At 50.4% G+C, this 24,481-nt stretch overlaps 3 protein-coding genes across 5 annotated transcripts; 2 read left to right on the top strand and 1 right to left on the bottom strand.

Moving 5' to 3' along the window:
• Nucleotides 1-611: 611 nt before the first annotated feature.
• slc10a3 (solute carrier family 10 member 3) lies at nucleotides 612-3,265 on the top strand. The gene is made up of 2 exons (XM_047034686.1): nucleotides 612-810; nucleotides 897-3,265. Exon 2 carries the CDS (start codon nucleotides 1,129-1,131, stop codon nucleotides 2,560-2,562), a length of 1,434 nt encoding a protein of 477 aa, XP_046890642.1. The 5' UTR covers nucleotides 612-810; nucleotides 897-1,128; the 3' UTR covers nucleotides 2,563-3,265.
• Nucleotides 3,266-7,090: 3,825 nt separating this feature from the next.
• On the top strand, nucleotides 7,091-19,615 carry LOC124476580 (Fanconi anemia group A protein-like). 3 transcript variants are annotated; one of them, XM_047033796.1, is made up of 41 exons: nucleotides 7,091-7,297; nucleotides 7,596-7,708; nucleotides 7,827-7,923; nucleotides 8,080-8,225; nucleotides 8,330-8,425; nucleotides 8,522-8,592; nucleotides 8,935-9,047; nucleotides 9,173-9,283; nucleotides 9,475-9,526; nucleotides 9,817-9,929; nucleotides 10,028-10,104; nucleotides 10,466-10,607; nucleotides 10,689-10,822; nucleotides 10,936-11,046; nucleotides 11,124-11,219; nucleotides 11,374-11,433; nucleotides 12,106-12,194; nucleotides 12,279-12,339; nucleotides 12,439-12,488; nucleotides 12,636-12,712; nucleotides 12,840-12,935; nucleotides 13,032-13,165; nucleotides 13,289-13,359; nucleotides 13,475-13,574; nucleotides 13,724-13,911; nucleotides 14,047-14,137; nucleotides 14,256-14,483; nucleotides 14,569-14,642; nucleotides 14,899-15,100; nucleotides 15,190-15,353; nucleotides 15,475-15,580; nucleotides 16,472-16,531; nucleotides 16,669-16,773; nucleotides 16,899-17,014; nucleotides 17,171-17,306; nucleotides 17,595-17,657; nucleotides 17,815-17,917; nucleotides 18,060-18,135; nucleotides 18,286-18,436; nucleotides 18,642-18,740; nucleotides 19,110-19,615. In XM_047033796.1, exons 1-41 carry the CDS (start codon nucleotides 7,237-7,239, stop codon nucleotides 19,191-19,193), a joined length of 4,317 nt encoding a protein of 1,438 aa, XP_046889752.1. In that variant the 5' UTR covers nucleotides 7,091-7,236; the 3' UTR covers nucleotides 19,194-19,615. The 3 variants fall into 3 exon arrangements, with proteins under 3 accessions (XP_046889752.1, XP_046889751.1, XP_046889753.1); XM_047033795.1 differs by having other exon boundaries at nucleotides 8,519-8,592; XM_047033797.1 differs by lacking the exon at nucleotides 9,173-9,283 and having other exon boundaries at nucleotides 8,519-8,592.
• znf276 (zinc finger protein 276) lies at nucleotides 19,464-24,463 on the bottom strand. Its single transcript, XM_047033798.1, has 11 exons — nucleotides 23,917-24,463; nucleotides 23,302-23,623; nucleotides 23,078-23,127; nucleotides 22,484-22,867; nucleotides 22,246-22,327; nucleotides 21,679-21,759; nucleotides 21,449-21,559; nucleotides 21,188-21,263; nucleotides 20,719-20,836; nucleotides 20,519-20,618; nucleotides 19,464-20,390 (listed from the first exon to the last, which is right to left on the bottom strand). The coding sequence occupies exons 1-11, from the start codon at nucleotides 24,167-24,169 to the stop codon at nucleotides 20,090-20,092; spliced, it is 1,878 nt and encodes a 625-aa protein (XP_046889754.1). The 5' UTR covers nucleotides 24,170-24,463; the 3' UTR covers nucleotides 19,464-20,089.
• Between the last annotated feature and the right edge of the window lie 18 nt (nucleotides 24,464-24,481).

Genomic DNA, 24,481 nt, shown 5'->3' with positions numbered 1-24,481 from the left:
TGACAAACAGCCACCTTTGCGGAAATAGTTTTGTTCCTGTAGAGACACGGCTGAAGTAAAAGTCATTGATGTTAATTCTATGCTTTTTTGAATAGGCCTCACGTGGTGTGTTGTAGCCAGCCACACATCAAACAACAAGAACTGGGACAAATTAGCCTTTCCAGACCCTCTGGCGAACAACCCACGCAAACATGCAAACCAGGTGTTCACTCTCTTTCTCCCCCCTCTTTCTCACTTACACAAACAAAGCAGCAGGGTTTCCTCCCCAAGAGTCTTGTGCAATATTCTTATACTAGCCACAAACGTGAAGCTTTTGAGTGCTAAACTATAAGGCTACTGCATTCCTCCTTCAATCTGAATCTGTATTTTGCTGCACTGCTTTCATTTTCATTCCGTTCCCCCAAAAGACACATTTTATTCATCGTCTACCATTTTGAGTTAGTCAGCATGACCGCCTGTATATTTTTCATAGCCAATGGGTCCCCCATGAAAACTAGACCGAGGTGTTCCCTGCATTGGCCATCGCACGAGAAACGCATCCCCCGCGAGGAAGACCTCCCCCTCTAATAGATTTTTTTTCGCACATGACGTTGGTGCTTATTTGGCGCGGGACGTACAGAGTTAACACTCTGCCTTGCTATGATTGGATTAGAGAGGGGTTTAGAGAGTCATAGGGGAGAAGCAAGCAAGCAGGAGAAACGGCGTTGGTGATGTTGACAGCTGCCATCAACCGTAGAGATATTAAAACTGGATAAAGGAGGCGACGGTTTACTGAGGCAGACATTTTTTCTTAGCATTTCAGACGAAATCGTGAGTGGTCTAAAAAAGACGGTAGGCCTATATAAATATGTCGTGTATAAATAGTCGTCCTTAAACATGATGGTCCTTTTTTGCAGGGGACTGAAGCGCTCTATTCCGGTTGGGTGGGGTGATGTTTAAGTTCCGGTATAAACTGAGTGAAATGGGCACCAAACGGAACGTGGACCCGGCTGCCGACGCAGATACTATATCTGGGGATATGAGAAGTTTAATCGCACACAGGGCGGCGGTATAGACCAGTTGGGGAGGTCGCAGGCGGTGGAGAAGCGTGTATATGCGGCGCCCCTCTGCCCCCTGTCCGTCAGAACGATGAGGAAGCTATTTGCATTCTGTTGTTTCTTTCTTATTACTGGAGGAGCAGACCGGTCGACGGCGGGCAGGTCCCTAACGAACAGCATCAACAACAATACAAACGTGACGGCCGACAGCAGCAGAAGGTATATAGAAATCGGGGACGGATCTTCGCAGGAATTTGAGTTTCCCGAAAACACTAAGGGCGTGATTGTAATCTCAAGTCAATACCGGAGCTCCGCCGCGAGCAGGAAGGGTCGCGAGAGCTGGAAGCAGACGGTGAAAGTCCGGTCGCTAGACCCCGAGGTTCTCTCCATCCTGAATGTTACCGACAGTGGACACGCTGGTCCAGTAAAGAGTTACATTATTAGTATACGGTCCGGTTTACCAGGTCGAGCTCAGCTGCTTATCCAGCTTCTGGACTTTGACCAGGACTCAGCGCCGGTTCTGATCGAGGAAAGGACAGATTACTCTATCAGGGTAGCGCCCGGCAACGATGATCCGGCCGCTCGGCTCCTGCAGTCGGGCGGTCTGTCCCACTTCTCGGAGAACCCTGTGTTGTTCGCTTTGCTGCCCTTGATCTTCATCAACAAGTGTGCCTTCGGGTGCAAGGTGGAGGTGGAGGTTCTCCGGGGCCTCCTGAAGAGGCCCGTGCCTCTGCTCCTGGGTGTGGCCGGCCAGTTCCTGGTCATGCCGCTGTACGCGTACAGTCTGTCCCGTCTCACCTACCTGCCCAAGGCCCTCTCGCTGGGCCTGGTCATCACCTGCTCTGCCCCCGGCGGTGGCGGAGGCTACCTCTACAGCCTGCTACTGGGGGGCGACGTGACTCTCGCCATCTCCATGACGCTGGTCTCCACGGTAGTGGCGGCGGCAGCCATGCCACTGTCGTCCGCCCTGTACGGCCACCTGCTGGGTGTCCATGCCGCGCTCCACGTGCCCTTCGTCAAGATCCTGGGCACCCTTCTCTTCATCGCCATCCCCATCTCCCTGGGCATGCTGGTGAAGCTGCGCCTGCCCGGCCTCACCCGCGTCCTGCTCGCCCTCATACGCCCCTTCAGCTTTGTGCTCATCGTGGGCGGGATCTTCATGGCGTACCAGATGGGAGCGTCCATCCTGGCCAACGTCAAGCCCCAGATTGTGGCGGCCGGGGTGACGGTGCCCATGTTTGGGCTGGCGCTGGGTCTGTTGATGGCGAAAGCGGCAGGGTTGGCGGTGCCACAGAGGAAGACGGTCAGCATCGAGATCGGGGTTCAGAACAGCCTCCTGGCGCTAGCCGTCATGCAGCTGTCGTTCCGGCGCGCCGAGGCGGACTTTGCTTCACAGGCACCGTTTATAGTGGCACTCAGCAGCACCACAGAGATGCTCCTGATTGTCCTTGGACACTTTGCACACCGCAGGTTCTGCAGGGTAGAAGGCCCGAGGACTGATACCAGACCAGACCTGGGCCAATAACCTAGACGAGTAGTGTCTGAGTTGTGTTTCATTCACGTAAAAGTCTGTGCCTGTTCCATGGATTTGGGTTGGTACAGTTAATGACCCCAACCATAGTCCTTGCAACAGTATTTGTAAACTTGACCGAGGTCTGTACTTGATTGTAGTCCCTTGATAGTTGTTGTTCTGACTGACTCTGTGTGCCCTGAGGAGGCGAGACCGGCCTCACTGAAGGGGCTGCCAATCACACCAGAACCAGTCGAGGGACAAGACAAATCACAGCGACACTGTACAGGACAGTGAATGGACATTCTTGTTTTTTTTTCTTTTATTCTTTCTTGAAACCAAAGGCCTTTTTATCTTCCCCCCTCCCCCGCCCCCATTTCTTTACATTCTTTTTCAATCAGATTGTACTGAGGTACTTACTGTAAATAAGAATATTAAGAAGAGAAATACCTATAAAGAAAATATATTTTTCTACCAGATTTTTTTTCTAATTGAAATGATTGATTTGTATCATGTTTACAAGAGGTATATGTGTAGGAATGGGAATGGTATGAAAAAACAAAACAAAAAAAAGAATATTTGTTGGATGGGAATTTATAGTATCTGGAAAGTATTGCTACTGATTGTGTTTCCTGGATTCAAAAGTGGTTGTCTAAGAATCCACGTACTTGAATAAAAAGATACATGAAAAAGAAATAAAGCATTTATAAAAGCATAATTGGAAACTGTCAGAAAGAATGCATTTGAAATAGAAATAGAACGGAATGCCAAACACTTATGTGGCCATGCTGCTTACTCTTACATCTTGGATAACTGTCAATGTCAAATGTCAAGCTATAGTATTTTCATATGTGTGTGTGTATAGGTCTGTCAAAGTTATAATGCATTTAGTGTGGCAGGCAAATTGATACCCCTTTGCATTGATAATTTCAAAATTTCCATAGTTAGTTCCCCTCCCCCAAAGGAACAAGGTCCACTGTTTATTGAACTTGGAGACTGAGAATGTGGCCACCGTGCCAACATGGGATAAAGTGTTTTTTGTGTCCAGAACAGAAAAAGGGGTTAAAGTTGCTGTAAAATTTGCTTTACAGCACCTTTAAAGGGTTGACATCACGTGTCAGAACATGTTATGACTAGAAAAAAATAGGTGAAAGATTAGTCAGGAAAGAGTGCATGTGGATCCACTCTGTCAAGTATGCAGGCCTGAGGCCTACATAATCACCCTGGGTGAGTATGTAAGGGTGCATTTCCTGTTGATTTTTTTCCATTTGTGTCTGGGCATGTCTGAAATGGGTTCCTTCTGGGTTCCATGTGTCGGTAGTGTGTAAAGGCCAGTAGCATGAAGCACAGTAATCGGGCCTCTGTGCTCAACCCACTGGTAAGAAGCTCTGTCATTATTCAAGGTTTGACTCGTTTGTGAAGGAACATTTTCTTTGTGTTCACCTTTGGTTGACAGAGTGAATCAAGCAGCTCAGTTCCCCCCCACACACTGTATGAATAACTGATGCATTTTATATTCATTGTTACATTCATACAGATTTTTTTCCGGCACATACAATATACATTTTTGGGAGTTCATTAATTTGCTTTGACACTGCAATATTTGAGTAGATGTAAATACAATTCTATAACAAAATCAACACAAAAAAAAAACACATTTGGAAGCATCTCTGCCTTGCAATTCTCACTAACTAAATCTACAATCAGTGTATGGAGATGCGTTGATCCTCTGGATTGCATAGATTACAGAGTGAAACCAGAACATGCTTCCCCTCTCTCTCTCTTGCCTCTTTAGACACAGACTCTACTCCGGAGACCCCTGCAGCCCAACACTATCTGGGGGGTCAAACAGTTTCTGCAGTGCTAAAAAATAATAATAATGCAGGGACAGTGTCATTGCCCATTCAGAAACAAGAGTCAGACTTCAGGTCTTTATGAAGGGTGCAGGGACAGAACTGGAGAGACAGCTCTTGGGTACAGCATGTTCACGGCTTTAGAGGTTGACAGGTGGGGGCCCAATTAACGAGTGGCAGCATCTGCAATGTTGTTTTCAGTGCTGCGATTTAGGTGACACAATAGGAAAGTCCCTGAAATATTCATGATACAGATGGGACTAAATATTAATGAGGTCGTTGCTCCCCTTTTGTCTTCTGCCGCAGTGTTGGCTGAGAATTCCCAGAAATAAGCCTACCTGAAGTACGGAATCCCCGGGAACTGACTACGTCATAATTCTGAGGGGATCCATGCTGATTGTAGGCTTAAACTGGCCTTTCCGCTTTGACATGAATGTTTTACACATTATGAGATTTCTAAAACAACTAATGCATTTACCAACTTCAATAAGAGATGATCAGGTCTTTCTGTGCAGGAGCTGTTTACCTGGGAACAGTGGCTGGAGTGGAGGAGGTGGGGAGTGGGGTTTTAAGTCCCCACACTACCACAGTCAAACTATCAATCCAAAAAACATATTTATAAACTTGTTTACTAAAAAACAACAGCATTCATCTCAGTAAGAAGACAGTCACAACAGAGGTTGAAGATTTTTGCTGGCGCAGACACTCACTACCATCCCAGAGAGTGACAGTGTAGCTCTAATCGACTGGCTGGTGATATTTACCTTTGGTGGATCGATGGTGAACATAAACACCTGGCCCCAGACAAGGCAGAGGGATAGGGAGACAGTCAGAGAGAGAGAGAGAGAGAGAGAGAGAGAGAGGGGGAGAGGGAGAGGGAGAGGGAGAGGGAGAGGGGGAGGGGGAGGGGGAGGGGGAGGGGGAGGGGGAGGGGGAGGGGGAGGGGGAGGGGGAGGGAGAGGGAGAGGGAGGTAATTTTAGCCTTGCAAGTCTTGCTATGTATTGATCTGTTTGTCAGTTGACCAGTTGTGCTGTTTAGATGGATCTTTAATGTTCATGTATCAACGTTTATAATTAGAAAAACGCTCTCAGGTGTTGTTTTTGAGTATCAGTTATTGTAAATTAGGGGTGATGAGAATAGATCATCACAAATAAGACAGCGAGGTGAAGTTAGTTTCATATTCGACATTCAACATTCGTCTCACATTCGGGAAACGCCAGTTTGCAGCGTTGGGTTAGGGACCGTGTTTAAACTACCCATACCATTTTGAAAAATTATGACCTTTATAATATTTTTATGAATATAAGTATAAAACCTCAAACGGCCACCTGAGTATATAACTATGTCTGGTATACTTCCACAGCCTTTACTTTTACAATTAAGTTTCAAACAAAATTCAAATAAATCACTAATCTCTGAAAAGAGCATGACATCCACTCTAATCTTAATACATTTTTCAAAATTGTGATAAGAAATCTCAAATTTACACCAGGTTATTGTAATTGTAAACTTCCACACCCTTTACATTTTCAATGAAGTTTTTAACAAAATTCAAATAAATTGCTAATCTCTGAAAATAGCATGAAAGCCTCACTAATTTTATTCACTTTTTCAAAATCAGATTGAAAGACCTCAAACTGACACCATATTATTCTGTAAATACCTGGTTTTCCTCCACACCCTTTACTTTTTCCAAAAAAAATTTTTAAAGAAAGAAACTGCTAATCTCTGAAAACAGCAATAAAGCTGTGCTAAACAAAATTCTGACCAATGGCCACACAGCTGCAGGTTAACTAGGAGCTAGTCTTTGGTTTGATTGTGACAGGATAACCAACATGTATTTGCACCAATATGCTTTCCACCAAATGCATCAGAGCCAGGGAGATGGACAGGAAGGAACCAGGAACTCTGTGTGGTCCATCAAAGGAGATCAAAATCCACTAGGGGATTTTTTGACACAATTTTGAAAAAGCTATTAGGATTAGCGAGAATTTCATGCTATTTTCAGAGATTAGCAATTTTCTATCATTCTGTTTGAAACGTAATTGAAAATGTAAAGGGTGTGGAAGTAGACCAGAGTTTATTAGAATAATCTGGTGTATATTTGAGTTTTTTTGACACCATTTAGAAAAAGTTGTTAAGATTTGCCAGGATTTCGTGCTATTTTTAGAGATTAGCAATTTTAAAAATATTTTCAACATTTAAAAAATCAATAAGATTTGCGAGGATGAAGCTATTTTCAGAGATTGTTAGAATACTCTGGTGTCCGTTTGAGGTTTTATATTCATACAAATATTATAAAAGTCATAATATTTCAAAATTGTATGGGTAGTTTTCACCAGGTCCCTAACGCGACACTACTGCAAAGTAGCGTCTTTGGAATGTGAGACGAATGTCGCATGTCGAATATGAAACTAACTTCACCTCGGTAAATAAACAAGAACCACAATGTCTTGTCAAACCTACGTAACGTCCAACCCCATGTTAATAAACCGTTTTTATCTACATTAAAACGTATATATGTATAGTTTATTATTTGAGTAAGCAAGATGACAGATTTACCATTTGCAAAAGAGGTTCAGAAACCAGACCTGTTATTGCCAGACTAAATACAACTCAGGGTTCAGTTTTGTTTGGCCGGTTAGATGAATTGATCCAACAAGCAAAACTGACAAATCAGAAACAAGAGCGCGTGAAAGCTGCACGCAAGTTTACATTTGGCTCTACTACTACTAGCTAGATTTTATTTGTTTAAACGTTCCCTAGCGAAAACATTTTACCAACCCATTTTAAGCTTGTTATTAATAACATGCCCGTATCATACTTAACAGTATCATGTCGTTAACTGCTTCAAGTCAATGTTTTACGCAGAAAAGGACACTTTCGTCCCTCCTTTGTAAGTTGACATTCTGTATACGTTTTTTTCCACTTACCAGTACTGTAGCTATCTAGCTAGGTTAAATACTTAGTTCGCTTACTATAATACATATAGTATTATTCAAAATTACACTGAGTCAGTGTAATTTAAATATAACTTTTTCAGATCAATCATGTGATAAGACACCGTCATTATCTGTTTTTCTTCACCACATTTTCTCATCACGACCCAGTCCATTGATAGTGACCCAGTCAAGTTACAGTATTAAGAGTGAGTGTAGTGTGTATGAAGACGTTTCGCGTGCTTCCTCTCACAGCTGGCCGTGTTGCTAAGAAGCAACGAAAGGAGGACGCGCAACAGCTTCAAAAGGCAGCAGTCCAGCTGCTGAACCAACACCAGAATCTCCCAAACCTGCTCCTGGAGGTGGGGGTGAGTGATCACCGTCTCTATCCATCTCTCTGTATCATTCATCCCAGGGAGTCAGAGGTTCAGACTCGTCCCGTTGGGCTTGCTGTGCATTAGAGTAACTGCACTTTTCTCTCTCTAGAACCCTAAGCCATGCAATGTGATGGACCAGGAGACGACGGGAAGGAAGGAGTCTGTCAGTGACAGTCCCACACCCCACATTGGAGGTTCATTGCTGGGTGTGTTACCTGTAAACATCCCTGTTTAAATGAGTAGACCCACCAGATGTATCATAATACTTTGAATGCACATGGAGTGAGTGCTCGAAACGGTCATCCCATGTGTATGTGCTTGTTTGTGTGTTTGTATCAATGTATGCGTGTATGTGTTGCTAGTCGGTGAGCTGCGTCATCAGGCTGCGGAGCTGGGCGTACCAGTCAGTGTCCTGTCAGCGAGGATGGTGCTGGATAGAGTACAGCAACTGACCAGCAGCACCCTAGAGGGGGTGAAAAAGCATGCTCTGCTCAACACCACTCAGCGGGTGAGTTCCTGGGAGTCCCCTCGTGGGAACAGTAGGCCCTTCTCGTGAAGAGAAAGGGGAATTTCAACATTGTGCACCTGCCCCCTCTGCCCTCTTGTCTACAGCGGCAACTGCGTGCGCTGCTCCACTCCACCCAGCAGCTGCTCTCTCTCGGAGCCTTCTGCTCCCGGCTCTTCTGGCAGGAGTACTGGAGAGACCAGGTGAGCGGGGGCTTTGGGACAGGGGGTCTGAGCGACCTCGCCCAGCCATGTTGTCACGTGAGACTCACATGAGCTGTGTTTGTGTCGGTGCAGAAGCAGGTCCACTTAGAGGTGGTGTACCATCTCCACGTTCTCAACATCCTTACTATGGAGTCCATCCTAGAGAGGTATACCACTTCTACCAAAAAATAAAATACAAAAATATGTTCAAATATTACTTATTATTTTATTTAAGATACCACTACTAGTTGTTGTAGTATATATGATATGATGTATATTCTGCTGTCAGATGGCTGACAGTATAGCTGTCAGATGGCTGAGCGGTAAGGGAATTGGGCTTCCAATCAGAAGGTTGCTGGTTCGATTCCCTACCGTGCCAAATGACCCTGTGTCCTTGGGCAAGGCACTTCACCCTACTTGCCTCGGGGAATGTCCCTGTACTTACTGTAAATCGCTCTGGATTAGAGCGTCTGCTAAATGACTCTCCTGCTAAATGTATTCTCCTGTAGCGACGGAGCAGTGTGTTCCTGGCTGGGGGCAGAGCTCAGGGCTGTGTGTGGAGGGACAGGCTCTGAGGAGGAAGAGGAGGAAGACCGGGAAGTCCGCCACAAGGTTCTCACCCGTAAGATCCTCTTCACCAAGTCCACTTGTACGGCAACGTTGACATTGACGGGCCTCAAGAATGTATATATTTCCATGCCACGTGTGTAGTGTTTCTGTTGTGCTGAGAGGGTGCTGGTGTTTCAGTGGTGGTGATGGTTCTGGTGAAGGCGGGGTTCCCAGAGACCCAGGACCCAGCAGGGCAAGACAGGAGCCTCCCCCAGCTCTGTAGCTCTCTCCTGGACCAACAGCTCGGCTGTGAGTCCCCAAGCCCCGGACTTTGAAGCCAGACCTGGACACAGACTCAGACCTGAAGCCAGACACAGACCCAGACCTGTACTCCTGTTTATTTGGAATCAAAACCAAATACCCGTCAACTCATCCGACTGGATTGAAGGTATCCTCCCTGTCTGTGTGTGTGGACATACCCGTGTTTCCTTGTCTTCCAGGGGTGCTGGATGCGTCAGGACGACAGCAACAGGACACAGCAGCTGAGCTCTGGTGAGCGGGGCAGGCCTCAAGGGTCCTGTCATCAGAACGCTGGGCCGTAGCACTGGAGAATGTCTCTGCTTCTGTTGCTAACCACAGGGACGACTTGGGGGGGGGGGGTCGGGAATCGGCGAGCACCCAAGGCAGAGGAGAAAACAAGAAAGCTCATGTCGTTGATGGATGAATGCATCCACACTGTCTGATTCAACCTCTTTTTCTATACATCTCTCTCTCTCTCTCTCTCTCTCTCTCTCTCTCTCTCTCTCTCTCTCTCTCTCTCTCTCTCTCTCTCTCTCTCTCAGGGTTCAGCTGTTCGATGCAACCTTGTGCGGAGAGTCGGTGTCACCCGATGCACTTCGCTGTTTCTTCACACACGCGCTCACACACACGCTCACCTACAGGCCCCGCCTCACAGGTACACCAGGTGCTCCAGCTAGACACAGGCCGAGCGGTCAGCGGCGACACACTGTGAACGCCACGTCTGAGTCGTCTGTGCCTCTTGTCTCCCCGCAGTGTCAGACGCCGTGTCCATGCAGAGTGGCTGGAGCTTCTCTCGCAGCAGCCACTTACTCACCGCGCTCTTCCGGAAGGTTCTACGCTCCTCTCTCTCTTTCTCTCTCCCCCCTCTCCCCTCCCCCCCGCGTAGCTTTTTCCCTCTCTGTCCCTCTCGCTCTGTCTTCCTGTTCTAGGTATAGGTCAACCTCTGAATACCACATCAGAGTGTGACTAGCTTAGCCTGTGTTATTTATGTCCTCAGGACTTTTCTTCGAGACAGTGTAAGGCTGTTAAAGCGCTCAACTGAAGTGTGTTCACCTGGCGTTGTTTTCCCTGGTGTTGATTTATGAGACCTGTTCCTTTTACTTGGTGTATTTAGCTGTAAAACCAATCAACTTATTTTTTATAATAACCATTTTTCTGTAGCTGAATATAACTGTGTGTGTGTGGGTGTAGCTGGCGGTGATCTTCCGAGTGGATGAGCTGCTCTCCCACCTCCAGCAGGTGCTAGAGACCCAGGAAGTCAACTGGCAGCATGTGCTCTGCTTCCTGTCCACTCTGCTGGTCTTTAACCCAGACACCCAGTCCAGCCTCCAAGGTATACACACACACACACACACACACACCACCCTCCGTCCTGGACAGGTACACAGACAGACGTCCTCCTGTGCTCCCCCAGAGTTGCTGTCCAAACTGTTAAAGTCAGCGTTTGAGGGCTACAACCTGGAGAGCATGATCACTGCCTTCCTGCTGGCCCGCCAGGGGGCGCTAGAGGGCCCGGCCCTCTTCCCTTCATACAGCCACTGGTTCAAGGTGAGTCAGCTGGCTGGGGCCCTTGCTATGCTCGGAGACATAGATCGCTTCTAGAGACACATTTCTATAAGAGAGGTCTCCTCCCTGACCGGGCTTCCTTCCTGTCCCGACAGATGTCGTTTGGGGGGGCGAACAGTTGCCACAGCAACAGTAAAAAGTCCTTGGTGTTCCTGCTCAAGTTCTTGTCGGACCTGGTGCCCTTTGACCCTCCACAGTACCTGAAGGTAACTTCTCGCCCCAGACGCGTATGACAGGTGGTCTCCTTCTTCCCTGTGGTCATGGTTGTCCCGTTGTTCCCCAGGTGCACCTCCTCCACCCGCCCTACGTAGCCGTAAAGCATCGCAGCCTGCTCAAGGAGTACGTCTCTCTGGCCAAGACCAGACTGGCCGACCTGAAGGTGCCACAACATCCCACGACAAGTCTGGAGGGGCATGTGGGAGGAGTTCTCTTTTGTTAAGTCTTTAACACACTTTGCCCTGTGTGTGTGTGTGTGTGTGTGCGTACGTATGGATGTGCGTGCGTGGGGGCTGGCTGTTTGTGTGTGTTTGCAGGTCTCGCTGGAAGACATGGGTCTTTATGAAGATGTCTCAGGGGCAGCAGCACCAGTTCAGGTGGTAACACGGTCTCCTAGCTGTAACACGGTCTCCTAGCTGTAACACGGTCTCCTAGCTGTAACACGGTCTCCTAGCTGTAACACGGTCTCCTAGCTGTAACACGGTCTCCTAGCTGTAACACGGTCTCTTAGCTGTAACACGGTCTCCTAGCTGTAACACGGTCTCTTAGCTGTAACACGGTCTCCTAGCTGTAACACGGTCTCCTAGCTGTAACACGGTCTCCTAGCTGTAACACGGTCTCCTAGCTGTAACACGGTCTCCTAGCCGTAACACGGTCTACTAGCTGTAACACGGTCTACTAGCTGTAACACGGTCTCCTAGCTGTAACACGGTCTCCTAGCTGTAACACGGTCTCCCAGCTCTAACACGGTCTCCCAGCTGTAACACGGTCTCCCAGCTGTAACGCGGTCTCCCAGCTGTAACGCGGTCTCCCAGCTGTAACACGGTCTCCCAGCTGTAACGCGGTCTCCCAGCTGTAACGCGGTCTCCCAGCTGTAACGCGGTCTCCCGGCTGTAACTTGGTCTCCCAGCTGTAACACGGTCTCCCAGCTGTAACGCGGTCTCCCAGCTGTAACGCGGTCTCCCAGCTGTAACGCGGTCTCCCAGCTGTAACGCGGCGTGTGTGTGTGCGGCCACGTGACTGTGTTGATGGTGTGTGTGTCCCCACAGCCCCAGTGCCAGGCTGGCCAGGACGTGGAGAAGGCGGTGTCTCTGTACGAGAGCACCGGAAGGATCTCTGCCACGGTCATGGAAGCAAGGTACTGGACTGGAGCTGGGTGTGTTCAGCCCCCGGTCCGAGACGCTCCTCGCTTCACTCTCCCTTCTCTCCTCCTCTTCTCCAGTATCTTCCGGAGGCCCTACTTCCTGACTCGATTCCTCCCAGCCCTCATGACCCCCCGCCTGGTGAGTTCCCGCCCCGCCCCTCACCTGACCGGTTCGCCGAACAAAGCCCCCCCCCCGCAAGTGTTGCTAGAATGATCTCCCCCTCTCTGTCTCTCTCAGCTGCCTGTGAAAGCCGACGCCCAGATGAGGTTCCTAGAAGCACTGAGGAAGTGAGTTCCCTCCGGCCATCATGACATGGCAACACTGCTATCACGCCTCTCTGTTTGACCAAACCACATTGGGATCCAGCCACAGTGTGGGGTGGAGGCACCACTGATGGGTCCGTGTCCGTGTGTGTGTGTGTGTGTGCGGTGTAGAGCAGAGAAGATTCCACCCGCTCAGTACTCCTCCTATGTCCAGTCGTGTCAGCGAGAGAGACAGAGGCAGCGAGATGGTGGGTATCTTAACTAGGATTATACCGCGGCCCTGGTCCACCCTACAAAAAGCGACCTGTTAAATGGGATGGTATCGGAGGCGCGTTTGTGCCGGCTGCTGACGACTACGTGTGTGTGTGCTTTCAGGAGGAGTGTGCGTGCAGGAGGACGACGACCCCGTGGAGGTGTTGAAGTCTCAGCTGCAGGAGTTCAGAGGCTTGGTGACGCAGGGGGACCGTGGAGGTGAGCTGCTCAGCTACACACACATACAGACCTACATTCACATGTGCACACACACACATGCCACTGACCCTGCTCCTCTTGCTCTCTCCTCCCCAGAGGTGTCCTCCCAGCTGGCCAGGATGTCACACACCCTGGGTGTTGTCTTCCCGGGCCCTACGGACACCCTGATTGGCCAGACCGTCGTCAAGCTCTACACAGACACGCCCCCGCCTCCGGAACTACACGTCAAAGTAGGGACAGTGTGGTGTGGCTCCGCCGCCTTTCCTGGGATCCCTTCTGACCTCTCACCTTCTGTCATGTGGCCTGTCCCGACCACAGTCCTGCCCTGCGGTAACTCAGCCGTGTGTTCACAGGTAGTCAACCTGCTTCTGAGGAGCTTCTGTCAGTGTCTTCTGGATGCCAGCAGACTCCACCCTCCGAACAGGTGAGGACAGGAACATGCCGCGTGGCCACCCCATCCCCAGGGCCTGTTTGAACCTCTCCGTCTGTCTGTCAGTGTGTCTCCCCACTCAGCAGACTACCGTTCTCTTGCCCCCCAGGCAGAGCCCGTGGGCGTCCCAGTTCGTGAGCACCCTGCTGGGACACAGCCAGCTGCTCTCCGCCCTGCTCCACCGCCTCTGGGACCTGCTGGCCAACCAGGTACACATCTGTTTGCCTGCCTGTCCCTCTCTCTGTCCCTCTCTCTCTGTCTCTCTCTCTGTCTCTCTCTCTCCCTCTCTCTCTCTCTCTCTCTCTCTCTCTCTCTCTCTCTCTCTCTCTCTCTCATCAGTATTTCCCCCTCTCCATAGGGTCCCTCGTTGAGTGCAGCTCATGTTCTCGGCCTGGGGGCCTTTGTTTGGCACCTCCATGCCAGCCAGTCCCACTGCCCCCTGGTCCAGCTGTGTCCGGCCGTGCAGCCCGGCCCAGTGCCGGTCTCGGAGGCGCTCGCCCCCGCCCTGTCCTGCGCCACGCACGCCGACATGCTCTTCTGCGTCCGGTGAGACCCAAAACCCTCTCACGAAACACCTGTCCTACACGTTCAACACGGCTGCTGGCCCTCTCTGGCTGGTGGAGAGGGGGGGGACCCCACGTTGTGGGTGACGTGTGTCTTTGTGGTGGTGTTTATCCCCAGCTTCGGTGTGGCAGCCGTGAGCTACGGCCTCTGCAGAGGAGACTCGCAGCCTGACCCCGGGCAGTCCCCTCCAGCTTGGCTGTGTAGGAAGGTACAGAGCTGTCCCGCTGCCCCTCCCACTGTGACACCCACTGCTCCTTTGCATTGGTAACAAAGTTGGTGGTGCGTGTGCGCGTTGTTGTGTGAGTGTTTCTCTGTCTTCTCTACAGCTGCTGTATCTGGTCCCCAGACTCCTGCCCGAGGTGCGGGACGATCTCCCCGCCAGGGGGGAGGAGGCGGGGGGGACTGGGACGGGCGTGAAGGGGCTGTGGCCCGAGGGACGGGAGCAGGACCAGTGGAGCTGTCTGACTGACGACAGTGCCCCCTGGAGGACATCCGTCCGGGCTCTGTGGAGCCACGCTGCATTCCGCCTCGTACTACAACTCCCTCAATGCCAGGTCCGACTGCAGGAAAAGGGCTTTGAGGAGAGCTTAGCGGAAGTCATCCGGACTGTTCTGACATGTTTCTGCCGTTTCTGTCCAGGTGTCTTTCTCAGAGTGGCTGGCCACTGAGCTCAGAGTGAAGAGGAGTGAGGATGCTCTGTCTGATCCAGAGAGGTAGTGTATTATGTCTCCTATGTACCACACACACACACACACGCATACCATGACTGAGTGTGTTGTAGTTGTGTGTTTGTGTGTGCGTGTGTGAGCGGTTAGGGAGTCGGGCTATTAATCGGAAGGTTGTTGGTTCGATTCGGGCAAGGCACGTTACCCTACTTGCCTCGGGGAGAATGTCCCTGTACTTCCTGTAAGTCGCTCTGGATAAGAGTGTCTGCTAAAATGACTAAATGTAAATGTGTGCGTGTGACAGGCAGGAGTACCATCAGTGGGCCTGTATGCAGCGGTACCTGCCCTGCCCTGTGGAGCAGGGGGGCTGTGGAGGAAACCAGAGGAGGCTCTGCTCGGACATCCTCCACGCCATCCTGGACCTGCACACCTGCTCCCCCCAGAGCCGCGCTCAGGGGGCCCCCGCTACAGGAACCTGCCTCCCTGACCTGCTCTGCACACTGCAGGTGCTTTGGCTCTCCTCATGCCTTTATTCAACCGTATTTATGGTCTTGATGTGTGCTTAATGTTTGGATTTGTGTGTGTGTGTGTGTAGGAGGTTGTGTATGAGATGGAGCTGACCGGTCAGTCTCAGGGTGCCCGAGTTCAGGCGGGTCACTTCCTCTTGGATGTGCTGTCTCAGAAATGCCCTTTGACCCCTGCGCCCCAGCCAATCAGCAGTCAGCTGAGCCTGCAGCAGACTGTACATGCCTGGAACAGGTAGTCGCGGCCCCCGGCTCCTCTCCCGTCTCACTGGATCGTCAGCGTTCATGTTTCACACGGCCGCTCATGCGTGCTGGTCATGCGTGCTGGTCATGCGTGCTTCCTTTGTGTGTGTCAGGGTTTTGCTGTCCCTTCCCGCGGTGATGTTGGTCACAGTGAGGACTGAAGCAGGAAGGACAACTCTGGACTGTCAGGCTCTGATAGACCATGTCAACCTGTACCAGGTGAGCTTGTCCTCACAGAGCATGTCAACATGTACCAGGTGAGACTGTCCTCACAGAGCATGTCAACCTGTACCAGGTGAGACTGTCCTCACAGACCATGTCAACCTGTACCAGGTGAGACTGTCCTCAGAGCATGTCAACCTGTACCAGGTGAGACTGTCCTCACAGACCATGTCAACCTGTACCAGGTGAGACTGTCCTCACAGACCATGTCAACCTGTACCAGGTGAGACTGTCCTCACAGAGCATGTCAACCTGTACCAGGTGAGACTGTCCTCACAGACCATGTCAACCTGTACCAGGTGAGACTGTCCTCACAGAGCATGTCAACCTGTACCAGGTGAGACTGTCCTCACAGACCATGTCAACCTGTACCAGGTGAGACTGTCCTCAGAGCATGTCAACCTGTACCAGGTGAGACTGTCCTCACAGACCATGTCAACCTGTACCAGGTGAGACTGTCCTCACAGACCATGTCAACCTGTACCAGGTGAGACTGTCCTCACAGAGCATGTCAACCTGTACCAGGTGAGACTGTCCTCACAGACCATGTCAACCTGTACCAGGTGAGACTGTCCTCACAGAGCATGTCAACATGTACCAGGTGAGACTGTCCTCACAGACCATGTCAACCTGTACCAGGTGAGACTGTCCTCACAGAGCATGTCAACATGTACCAGGTGAGACTGTCCTCACAGACCATGTCAACCTGTACCAGGTGAGACTGTCCTCACAGAGCATGTCAACCTGTACCAGGTGAGACTGTCCTCACAGACCATGTCAACCTGTACCAGGTGAGACTGTCCTCACAGAGCATGTCAACATGTACCAGGTGAGACAAAAAGATGAATTCTGTCTTTTCCCTCTGTGCTGGTGTGTGTGTGTTTATAGAGGCAGGTGTGTTCCCCAGCTGGTTCACTGCCCCACCACCTGACAGCACACCTCTTAAAGGTATGACCTCTCCTCTTTCATGTGGCCAGAGATTTGTGAAACCAACCAGTGAAAGTCACTGTCAATATACAAGAACTCTGAAAATCTTCTCCTTTTCTCTTTGTATTCTACTTCCTCTCTTCCTCTGGCTCTCCCAGGGTGTGCTGAGTGCCAGCATGAGGTGTGAGCATCCTTCCAGAGAGCTGAACCAGGCCTGGTCTCAGATCAGCCTCCTCTGCCCCCTGTTCCTGGTCTCTGCTGTGGTACAACTCCAAATACCTTCGTCCTCCACAGCTTGAAAACGTGGCCTGTATCCACGCCACACCTGCTGTCTTTTATATCTAACCAAGGCACTGTGTGTGTGTGTGCGTGTGCGTGTGTGTGCCAGCGATGGTGGGGCCGTCTCCGCGTGGTGCTGGAGTGTGTGTGGCGGGGACTGTCAGACGGAGATCATCTACCAGAGCAGCTCCAGCTGCTGCAGACCTGCTGCCTCTGGGCCCCCAGGTGACGCACACACAGCAGAGCGTTCCGGAGCATTCCGGAGTGTTCTGGAGCAGGCCTCCTGGACCTGCCCTTGGAATGGAAGGCAGAGACTTCCTCGGTCGCAAATCTCATCGGCAGAATCCCGTTATCACAACTACGCCCCATTTACATTTACAGGTTAGAGAAGGGTGTGGCCACCGTGCCAACTGGCCCGCCCCTGTTGCTGGCGGCCACTCTGCACTCTGCATGGACAGGGCGGGGCCAGAGCATCCAGACGAGTGTTGATTGGCTGTGTGAAGTGAAGGAGAGGCAGGTGAGGTTTCATGTCTCTGGGATTGGGGGGGGCTCGTCCAACCCTGAGCGCGCTGTCATACTGGGGATTCGCAAGGTTGGTAGTTCGATCCCCCGACTCCTTCTGGCCACGTGTCGAAGTGTCCTTGAACAGACACTGAACCCCACGTTGCTCCTGATGGGCAGGCCAGCACCGTGCATGGCAGCTCCGCCTGTCAGTGGGTGAATGAGAGGCAGAAGATGCAAAGCACTTTAGAGTGCTGCTAAGGCAGAAGAGCGCTCTCTAAATGCAGTCCCTTGACCTCCCTAGGTCCTGGTGTACCTGCTGTACCTGTGTGTGACAGACCTCCTCACCACCCTTCTCCACCCCCAGGTACATCACCCCACAATGCACACACCTAGATAGGTTGCTGTGGTAAATGGAGGTTATGGGAGAGAATTTACTAAAACCTCATCGCTGTAGCTGATTACAATATACCCAGTACATAAAAATAATAAACAAATGGACTGACATAAGCCCACCTGTGCAGGAAGTGAAGGGTCACCAGAAAGGAGCTGAGCTGTGTCCTCACATCCTGTCCCTGCTTGTCCCCTCCTCTGATTGGCTGCTGCTCTTTAAGTCTCCTGGCCCAGGTAGCCATTCAACTGCTCCACTCTATAAGATGTGCCCTGATTGGTCGACGGCATTCTAACCCCACAAGTCCAAATACAACAACCAGGGAGTTGTAACGTGCATCTGATATATCATGTTAAAACAACAATCTTCTCATTCCAGACCAAGGCCTGTACCAGTCTGTAGCCATGGTTACCTCAGATGAACACACCAGGCTGATGCCACTGGCCTTTTACAGGTCAGAGTTCCCCTAGAGCTCCACACATTACCAAGATGGAAAACAAGGATTATACTTTGTAATTGTGGAATATTTTACCTAGTGCATATCTGATGCACTGCATAGTAAGTATACTACTGTGCATGTCAATGTATGTGTGTGTGCGTGCAGTCTGGTTCTCCAGCTGAGTCCAGAGGACCAGGACAGAACAGGGAGAACTCCAGGGTTCCTCCAGTCTGCCGTCCTCTGCTACGTCTCCCTGCTCAACCTCTTCCTGGACGGAAGCACGCCACAGCCAATCGCTGACCTCTCCACTGATCAGGTGACAGATCAGAGTAGCGTTAGGTCATTACTTAACAAAGTGGAAACATACACTATAGCAATACAACAGTCATGTAGCTCTACAATACTTAACATACTAGAGCATAACATCTAAGATACTTGGTAAGCACTCCTAACTACCAGCCAGGCCTAACCTTAAAAGGATATTTGTCATGTGTCTGGGTGTTCCTGTGTGACCTCTCTAGATGGACCTGTCCCAGATTCTGGGTTCAGCTCAGCGCTTCCTGCTGAGAGCCCTCTCTGTGAGCTCCGCCCCCTTCCTGTCCAGCAGCCAACTCACCCAGGTAACACACACACCCAGGTAACACACACACACACACTCACCCAGGTAACACACTCACCTAGGTAACACACACACACACTCACCCAGGTAACACACTCACCCAGGTAACACACACACACACTCACCCAGGTAACACACTCACCCAGGTAACACACACACACCCAGGTAACACACTCACCCAGGTAACACACTCACCCAGGTAACACACACACACCCAGGTAACACACTCACCCAGGTAACACACACACCCAGGTAACACACACACTCACCCAGGTAACACACTCACCCCTGTGGGAAGGCTGCAAGATCACTGTCTACCTAGGCATTGTCATGGTAGTCTAAAGGATCTGTCTCTCTCCGTGCCTGTCAGCTGGAGGCCCTGTGCTCTGAGCTGGACCCAGCTGTAGCAGGAGCTCTGTCTGCCCACCTCTGCCAGGACATGGACTTCCTGTAGACTTCCTCTACTTCCTGTTGGACGGCCGGGCAAACTCGAAGTCGATACACACAGACGACATGGAAGTTGGGGTACCAGGAGATGATTATATTTTCTTATAAAGAATGTACAGATAACAAAACGTCCTGCGATGTCGCAGTCAAAGGTTATGCGGTTGACAGTTGTTGCGTTTCCTTCTTTGCGTGTGTTCATGTGTGTCTGTGGGATGTGTCATGGCACTGGGAATACAGACGCTGTTCAGCATTGGGACTATTTCTTCACTCACACACGCATAGTAGGCCACTTTAAATGCACAGGTGCATATGTATATCCAAGAAGACTTCAAAAAAAATGTCCCTGTCAAACACCTTTAGCCCTTCTGATGGTATATAATGTAAAGTTGAAATGAATGACTTACAATGCACTACAATAACTTAATAAAATAAAAATAAACACCTAATCTAAAGATAACTGTCTTCTTGGTTTGTCTCGTGGACCACAAGAAGTAGAAGCGCTTCAGGTGTGGAGATTTGAGCTGTTATAACATTACTGAATATTACAACAGCACAGGAATAAGAATCACGTGTTTCTTGGCTTTCAGTCGTTTCTGCAGCCATACTAACCTCCATCCTCAGATCCTACACAAGCCATAAGTCAATACCTCCTCATTGTACTTGATCAACTCAAATGTCCCATGTTTGAGCTGCCCTCTGCTCAAACCTGCCTAGCAACCCAACTAGTTTGTTGTTCAGTCATTTATTTCATACACTAGTGTGTTACGAGATACACCCTGTGGATTCCACCACCAACATTAAGACATCTGTTGGAAAGCCAGGGCAACAGCTCTGTCCTTGAATCCCCCCCCTCACCTCTTCCTTCTCCTCTGGCTCCCCCTTCCCCCCCTCAGTCCGTGGGATTCACTGCCACTTGTGTTCAAGGCTCTGAGGTGGAGGGTGCAAGCTGTTGTTCAACTGGGCCACGAGTTCCCCCGTGGCTGAGATGGTCTGGACGAGGGGGTCCTGGGGGAGAGAGGAGGTGCTGCTCCCTCCTTGGGTGAGGGGGTGAACCATGGACATGTGGACGTTGAGGTTGTGGGCCTTCTCAAAGCGCTTCCCACACATGGCGCACTCAAAGTCCAGATCGGCCTCTGCCTTGTGTTTGGTCATGTGGTATTTCAGGGAGGCCCTTTGGCGGCATTGGAAACCACACACCTCGCACCTGGAGAGAGAGAGAGAGAGGTGAACGCACAATCATATCCTGGTTCACTCCTTTGTTAAACGATGACCTATAACGGGAGATGTTCAAATACAACTTTGCTTTCATCTTTCCGTGCCCCCCTGGCTTACTGTAGTGGCTTGGCTCCAGAGTGGCGCATCTGGTGGACGGACAGGTGCTTCCTCTGCTTGAAGGTCTGGCCACACTGGTCACAGATGTAGTTCCTCACCTCTGGGAACAGACAAGGGACCAGATTTAACCGGATAATAGAGACTTCTCCAATCATCTGTGTGTCTATGGTACCTGTGTGGATGAGTTTGATATGTCCTACCTGTGTGGATGAGTTTGACGTGTCTCTGAAGGTAGCGGTCGATCATGAAGACCTTGTTGCAGCCAGGGTGAGGGCAGGGCCTCTCCCTCACCTCCTCATGGTGCTCCTTGATGTGCTTCTGCAAACACAGACGACACGTCAACGTGCGAACACAAAGCAGACATGTCTAAACCGAAATACATAACAGTTTAAAAATAGAACCTTGACAAAGGTGTGAATGACCGAGTAAACATGCCGTTTCCATTCACGTGCAAGGACTAATCAACCACATCTTACACGGAGGAGGAAAATACATCTCTGACCCAGGTAAGTAAACAAATGTATTAAAAAACGCCAGAGGGGTCATAAATTCAATTCTAACGGACTCTTCTGCTACACGGCCTCAGGTGGCTGATGCATGATGTGTACGACCATCTTTCTGTCCCTTGAGGTCAGCCAGGAAGTTCTAGTCCATTTATATCTGTCTCACCTTCATCCCATCTGCTCCTCGATACACAGCTGTGCAGCCTTGGTACGGACATTTGTAGATGTTGGGCAGCTCCTCTCTGGAAGAGACAGAAGTGGCAGACAGTTAGTTCCCCCCTGCCAGAGGGTACATGACCCCGGGGATGCTGATGCTTTCGATCCGGGTGTCATGGAGGAAGACAAATCAATAGTTTGCACTCCAGTTAGTCTATGCTCAAATGAGTCGGTAGTGAGTCAGTCTTTAGTTTGTAGAGCAGTGAGTCACCTTTCTAACTTGAACTTTTTCTTCCAGCCTGGCTTGGGACCTGGTTTCTTCTTCTCTTTGGGCTCCAGCGAAGGCTTTGCTGCGCTTCTCTTCTTCCTGGGCGCGGCCACTCTGCAAGGCACCACTCAGACTTCTTCATTCACCATCTACATCTCCTGGTGTTCCCAACAGTAGTCTGACCCCCCCCCCCCCCCTTGTCACCCCAACCAGGACACAGAACCACCACTCACCTCTTCTCTGGGTATGGCTGAAACAGCTCAACATCCTCGTCCTTTCTCCGGTCACCTTCAAATTCCTCGCTCGACCCATCTCTGAGGACACACAAACACAACATTTAGATGTATTCATTTAGCAGACGCTTTTATCCAAAGCGACTTCCAAGAGAGAGCTTTACAAAAGTGCATAGGTGACTGATCATAACAGCGAGATAGGCCCAAACATTGCGGGTAGCCAAAACATGAAGCATACATTGTGAAAAAACAAATAAGTGCCAAAGGGAAGAACCATAAGAGCATGTAGTTGAACAAGTTACAATTAAACAACATGAACCTCAAAAAGTGCAAGAGTGAACCTGTAGAAAAGCAAGCGATCAGTAACATATTTCACAGCGAGTACAAGAATTTTGAATCAGTTACAACTAACCAACAAGAGCAACAAGTCTCTCGATAAGAGTCATTGTGATCCTGAAGGAAACTAACTCACAAGCCTACCACAAACAATCAATCAGCCAATCCGTTTGTGATTTGAATCAGTAGTTTCCGAGCACCAACACTGAGCTTGACCCGTTGATGACTCACCTGTCTGAGAAGTCGCTGTCACCAGTCCTGTCCTCCAGAGGAGGGGTCACAGGGGGCGGGGTCTCCTCGCTAGCCAGGAAGTCTGGGAACACAGCCAGCAACGGATTACAACAATTCTATGCTCGACACAAAAAGTATTAAATATCCGGGAGAACACCGCAATCCACGGCATCCTACATCACCCTGCTTAGGAAGGAGTAGTTACTGGAGACACATGATGTTTCTCTCCTTGTCTCACCATCCGTTCTGGTGGTGGTGGTGTCAACCTGCATGGAGCGCTGGGTCTGGGGGGTGGCTGCAGGGCTGGGTTGGGTCAGGGTGGAGGCGATCGCCTCAGGAGCTCCATCGCCTCGCCAATGACCATCACCGTCCAGTAACGAGCCCCCGCCACAGTCACTTCCGCGGGTCACTGTGTGTCCAGGGCTGGCTCTGGGCTGGGGGGTCTGGGTGTCCATCACAAAGCTGTGCCCGTCGACGCAGCCCCACACGGCCTTGACCGAGCCCCAGCACTGGCCCTCTAGCACCTCCTTCAGGCTGGGGCAGGAACGGCAGGCCTCGCCGTGGCGGTGCGCCCAAGACACCAGGCCGTGGAGACGCTGGGGGTCCGAGGGCATGGAGGGAGCTGGAGGGAGGGAGCGTAGGTAGGACGGCAGACGTCAGAACTTCGTGTCTCCATGCCGGATTGTGCATGCGGTGAGATTAAAATGGGACACTGCCTTGTTGAATGGCTGCCAAGGTAACATGTCTGCTGTAGGTGAGTTTTGGTAATTGTGATTATTTCGGTCTTGGTGGCAGCCCTATGTGGTGTTTCTCTGTGTCATCGGCCACTCACCTGTCAAGCTGTTGTCCACTGATGCCGACTGAGAACAATGTTGATTCTTCCTGAAACAGAAGAACAAGTTTGGCATGTTTTTCTAAGGCTCTTGTCATAGCGGAGCTTGGCCAAGAACACCCAGGAGAATGACATCTCAAATTGCACCTGACCCTACTGTCCTCTCAAACGTCTGCCTGCTACACCTGCTATCCTGGAGGGAACTAAAGGACGACCGTCCTCACCGGTCTCTGGCCCTCTCCCCCACCCCAGGCTGGTGGTTGACCCTCTGCAGGAAGGCGAGCAGGATCCTGTGGCACTTGTAGAACTTGGTGTGACAGTTCTTGCACACAAACTGTGGGAGCTGGGGATCGCGGACCAACGGGACTCCCACCAGACGCTGGAAGTCTGAGTGGAAGAGCAGTGGAGACTGTCCAGACAGCTCTGTCTGGGAGTCGGGCTCCTGTAGAGACCTCCCTGGCCACCGGTCGAAGGCATGCCGCAGCCGCCGCGGTGAGAACTTCCCATGACATAGACGACAGAATGCGGTAGACACTCGGCCTGTCCCTGCAAGGACACACAACACAGGCAATTCGACTGAGGATATTTATGGTGTCAGTGTTAAATAGGTGCTTTGCTGCCCGTTTATGTTGTGTCTGGTGTGTTCTTTCTTAATACTCATATATATGAGTATTACGACTATCTATTTAAACCTGCTTTTGTGTATATTAACGTAGACCACTAAGGGTGCTTGCACATGACCCCACCATTTACAAACCAACACCAACGTCAGGGGGTTGCCCTAGCTGTTGGTTCGGAGCACACATGTCTTTGTATTACATACATACACACTGACTCACCAGTAGGTCTGGGTCGGTTCACCGGCTGCTCGTTCGTCTCTGTCTTAGCAGCCAACCAAGCGTTTGATTGTAATGCAGACCCGTCCCCTTTATCGACATCTCCGTCACTAGAGACCGATGACTGTGCAACTCTAAGAGCATTTTTGGGTCTCCCTCTCCGCCCAGGTTTTTTGACCACCGTAACGACGGTTTGCGCCGGGGTTGTCTGGCAAGACGCATCTGGCAGCCGTGCACGCCTTCCTCTTTTCTTCATTATAGGACTCCTACCAAGAGATCCTGCCCAGTGATTTGGGAGTAGCCAATACAATGGGAAATAATTTTTCCAAGTAGCTTGGGCTACATGAGGTGCTTGTCCATTACTGTGCCATAACAAAAACACATGGCAGAACGCCACAGCATCTCTTGCCAAGTATTCTAACGCATTCAATCCAAGCAGTTTTTTGTTGTTGTTTTCAATTTAACGCATATGGTTTACACGTTTGAACAAGCGACCATGACATAAATCAACCTGTAAACTTGTAAATCAACCCTTGTAAACAAGGGAACCCGGAAGTTGTCAGAGAGA

The sequence above is a fragment of the Hypomesus transpacificus genome, chromosome 14 (genome assembly GCF_021917145.1).
Source record: "Hypomesus transpacificus isolate Combined female chromosome 14, fHypTra1, whole genome shotgun sequence".
Taxonomy (NCBI): Eukaryota; Metazoa; Chordata; class Actinopteri; order Osmeriformes; family Osmeridae; genus Hypomesus; species Hypomesus transpacificus.
Note: the sequence above shows the minus strand (reverse complement) of the source record. Positions and strands in the feature narration are given on the sequence as shown.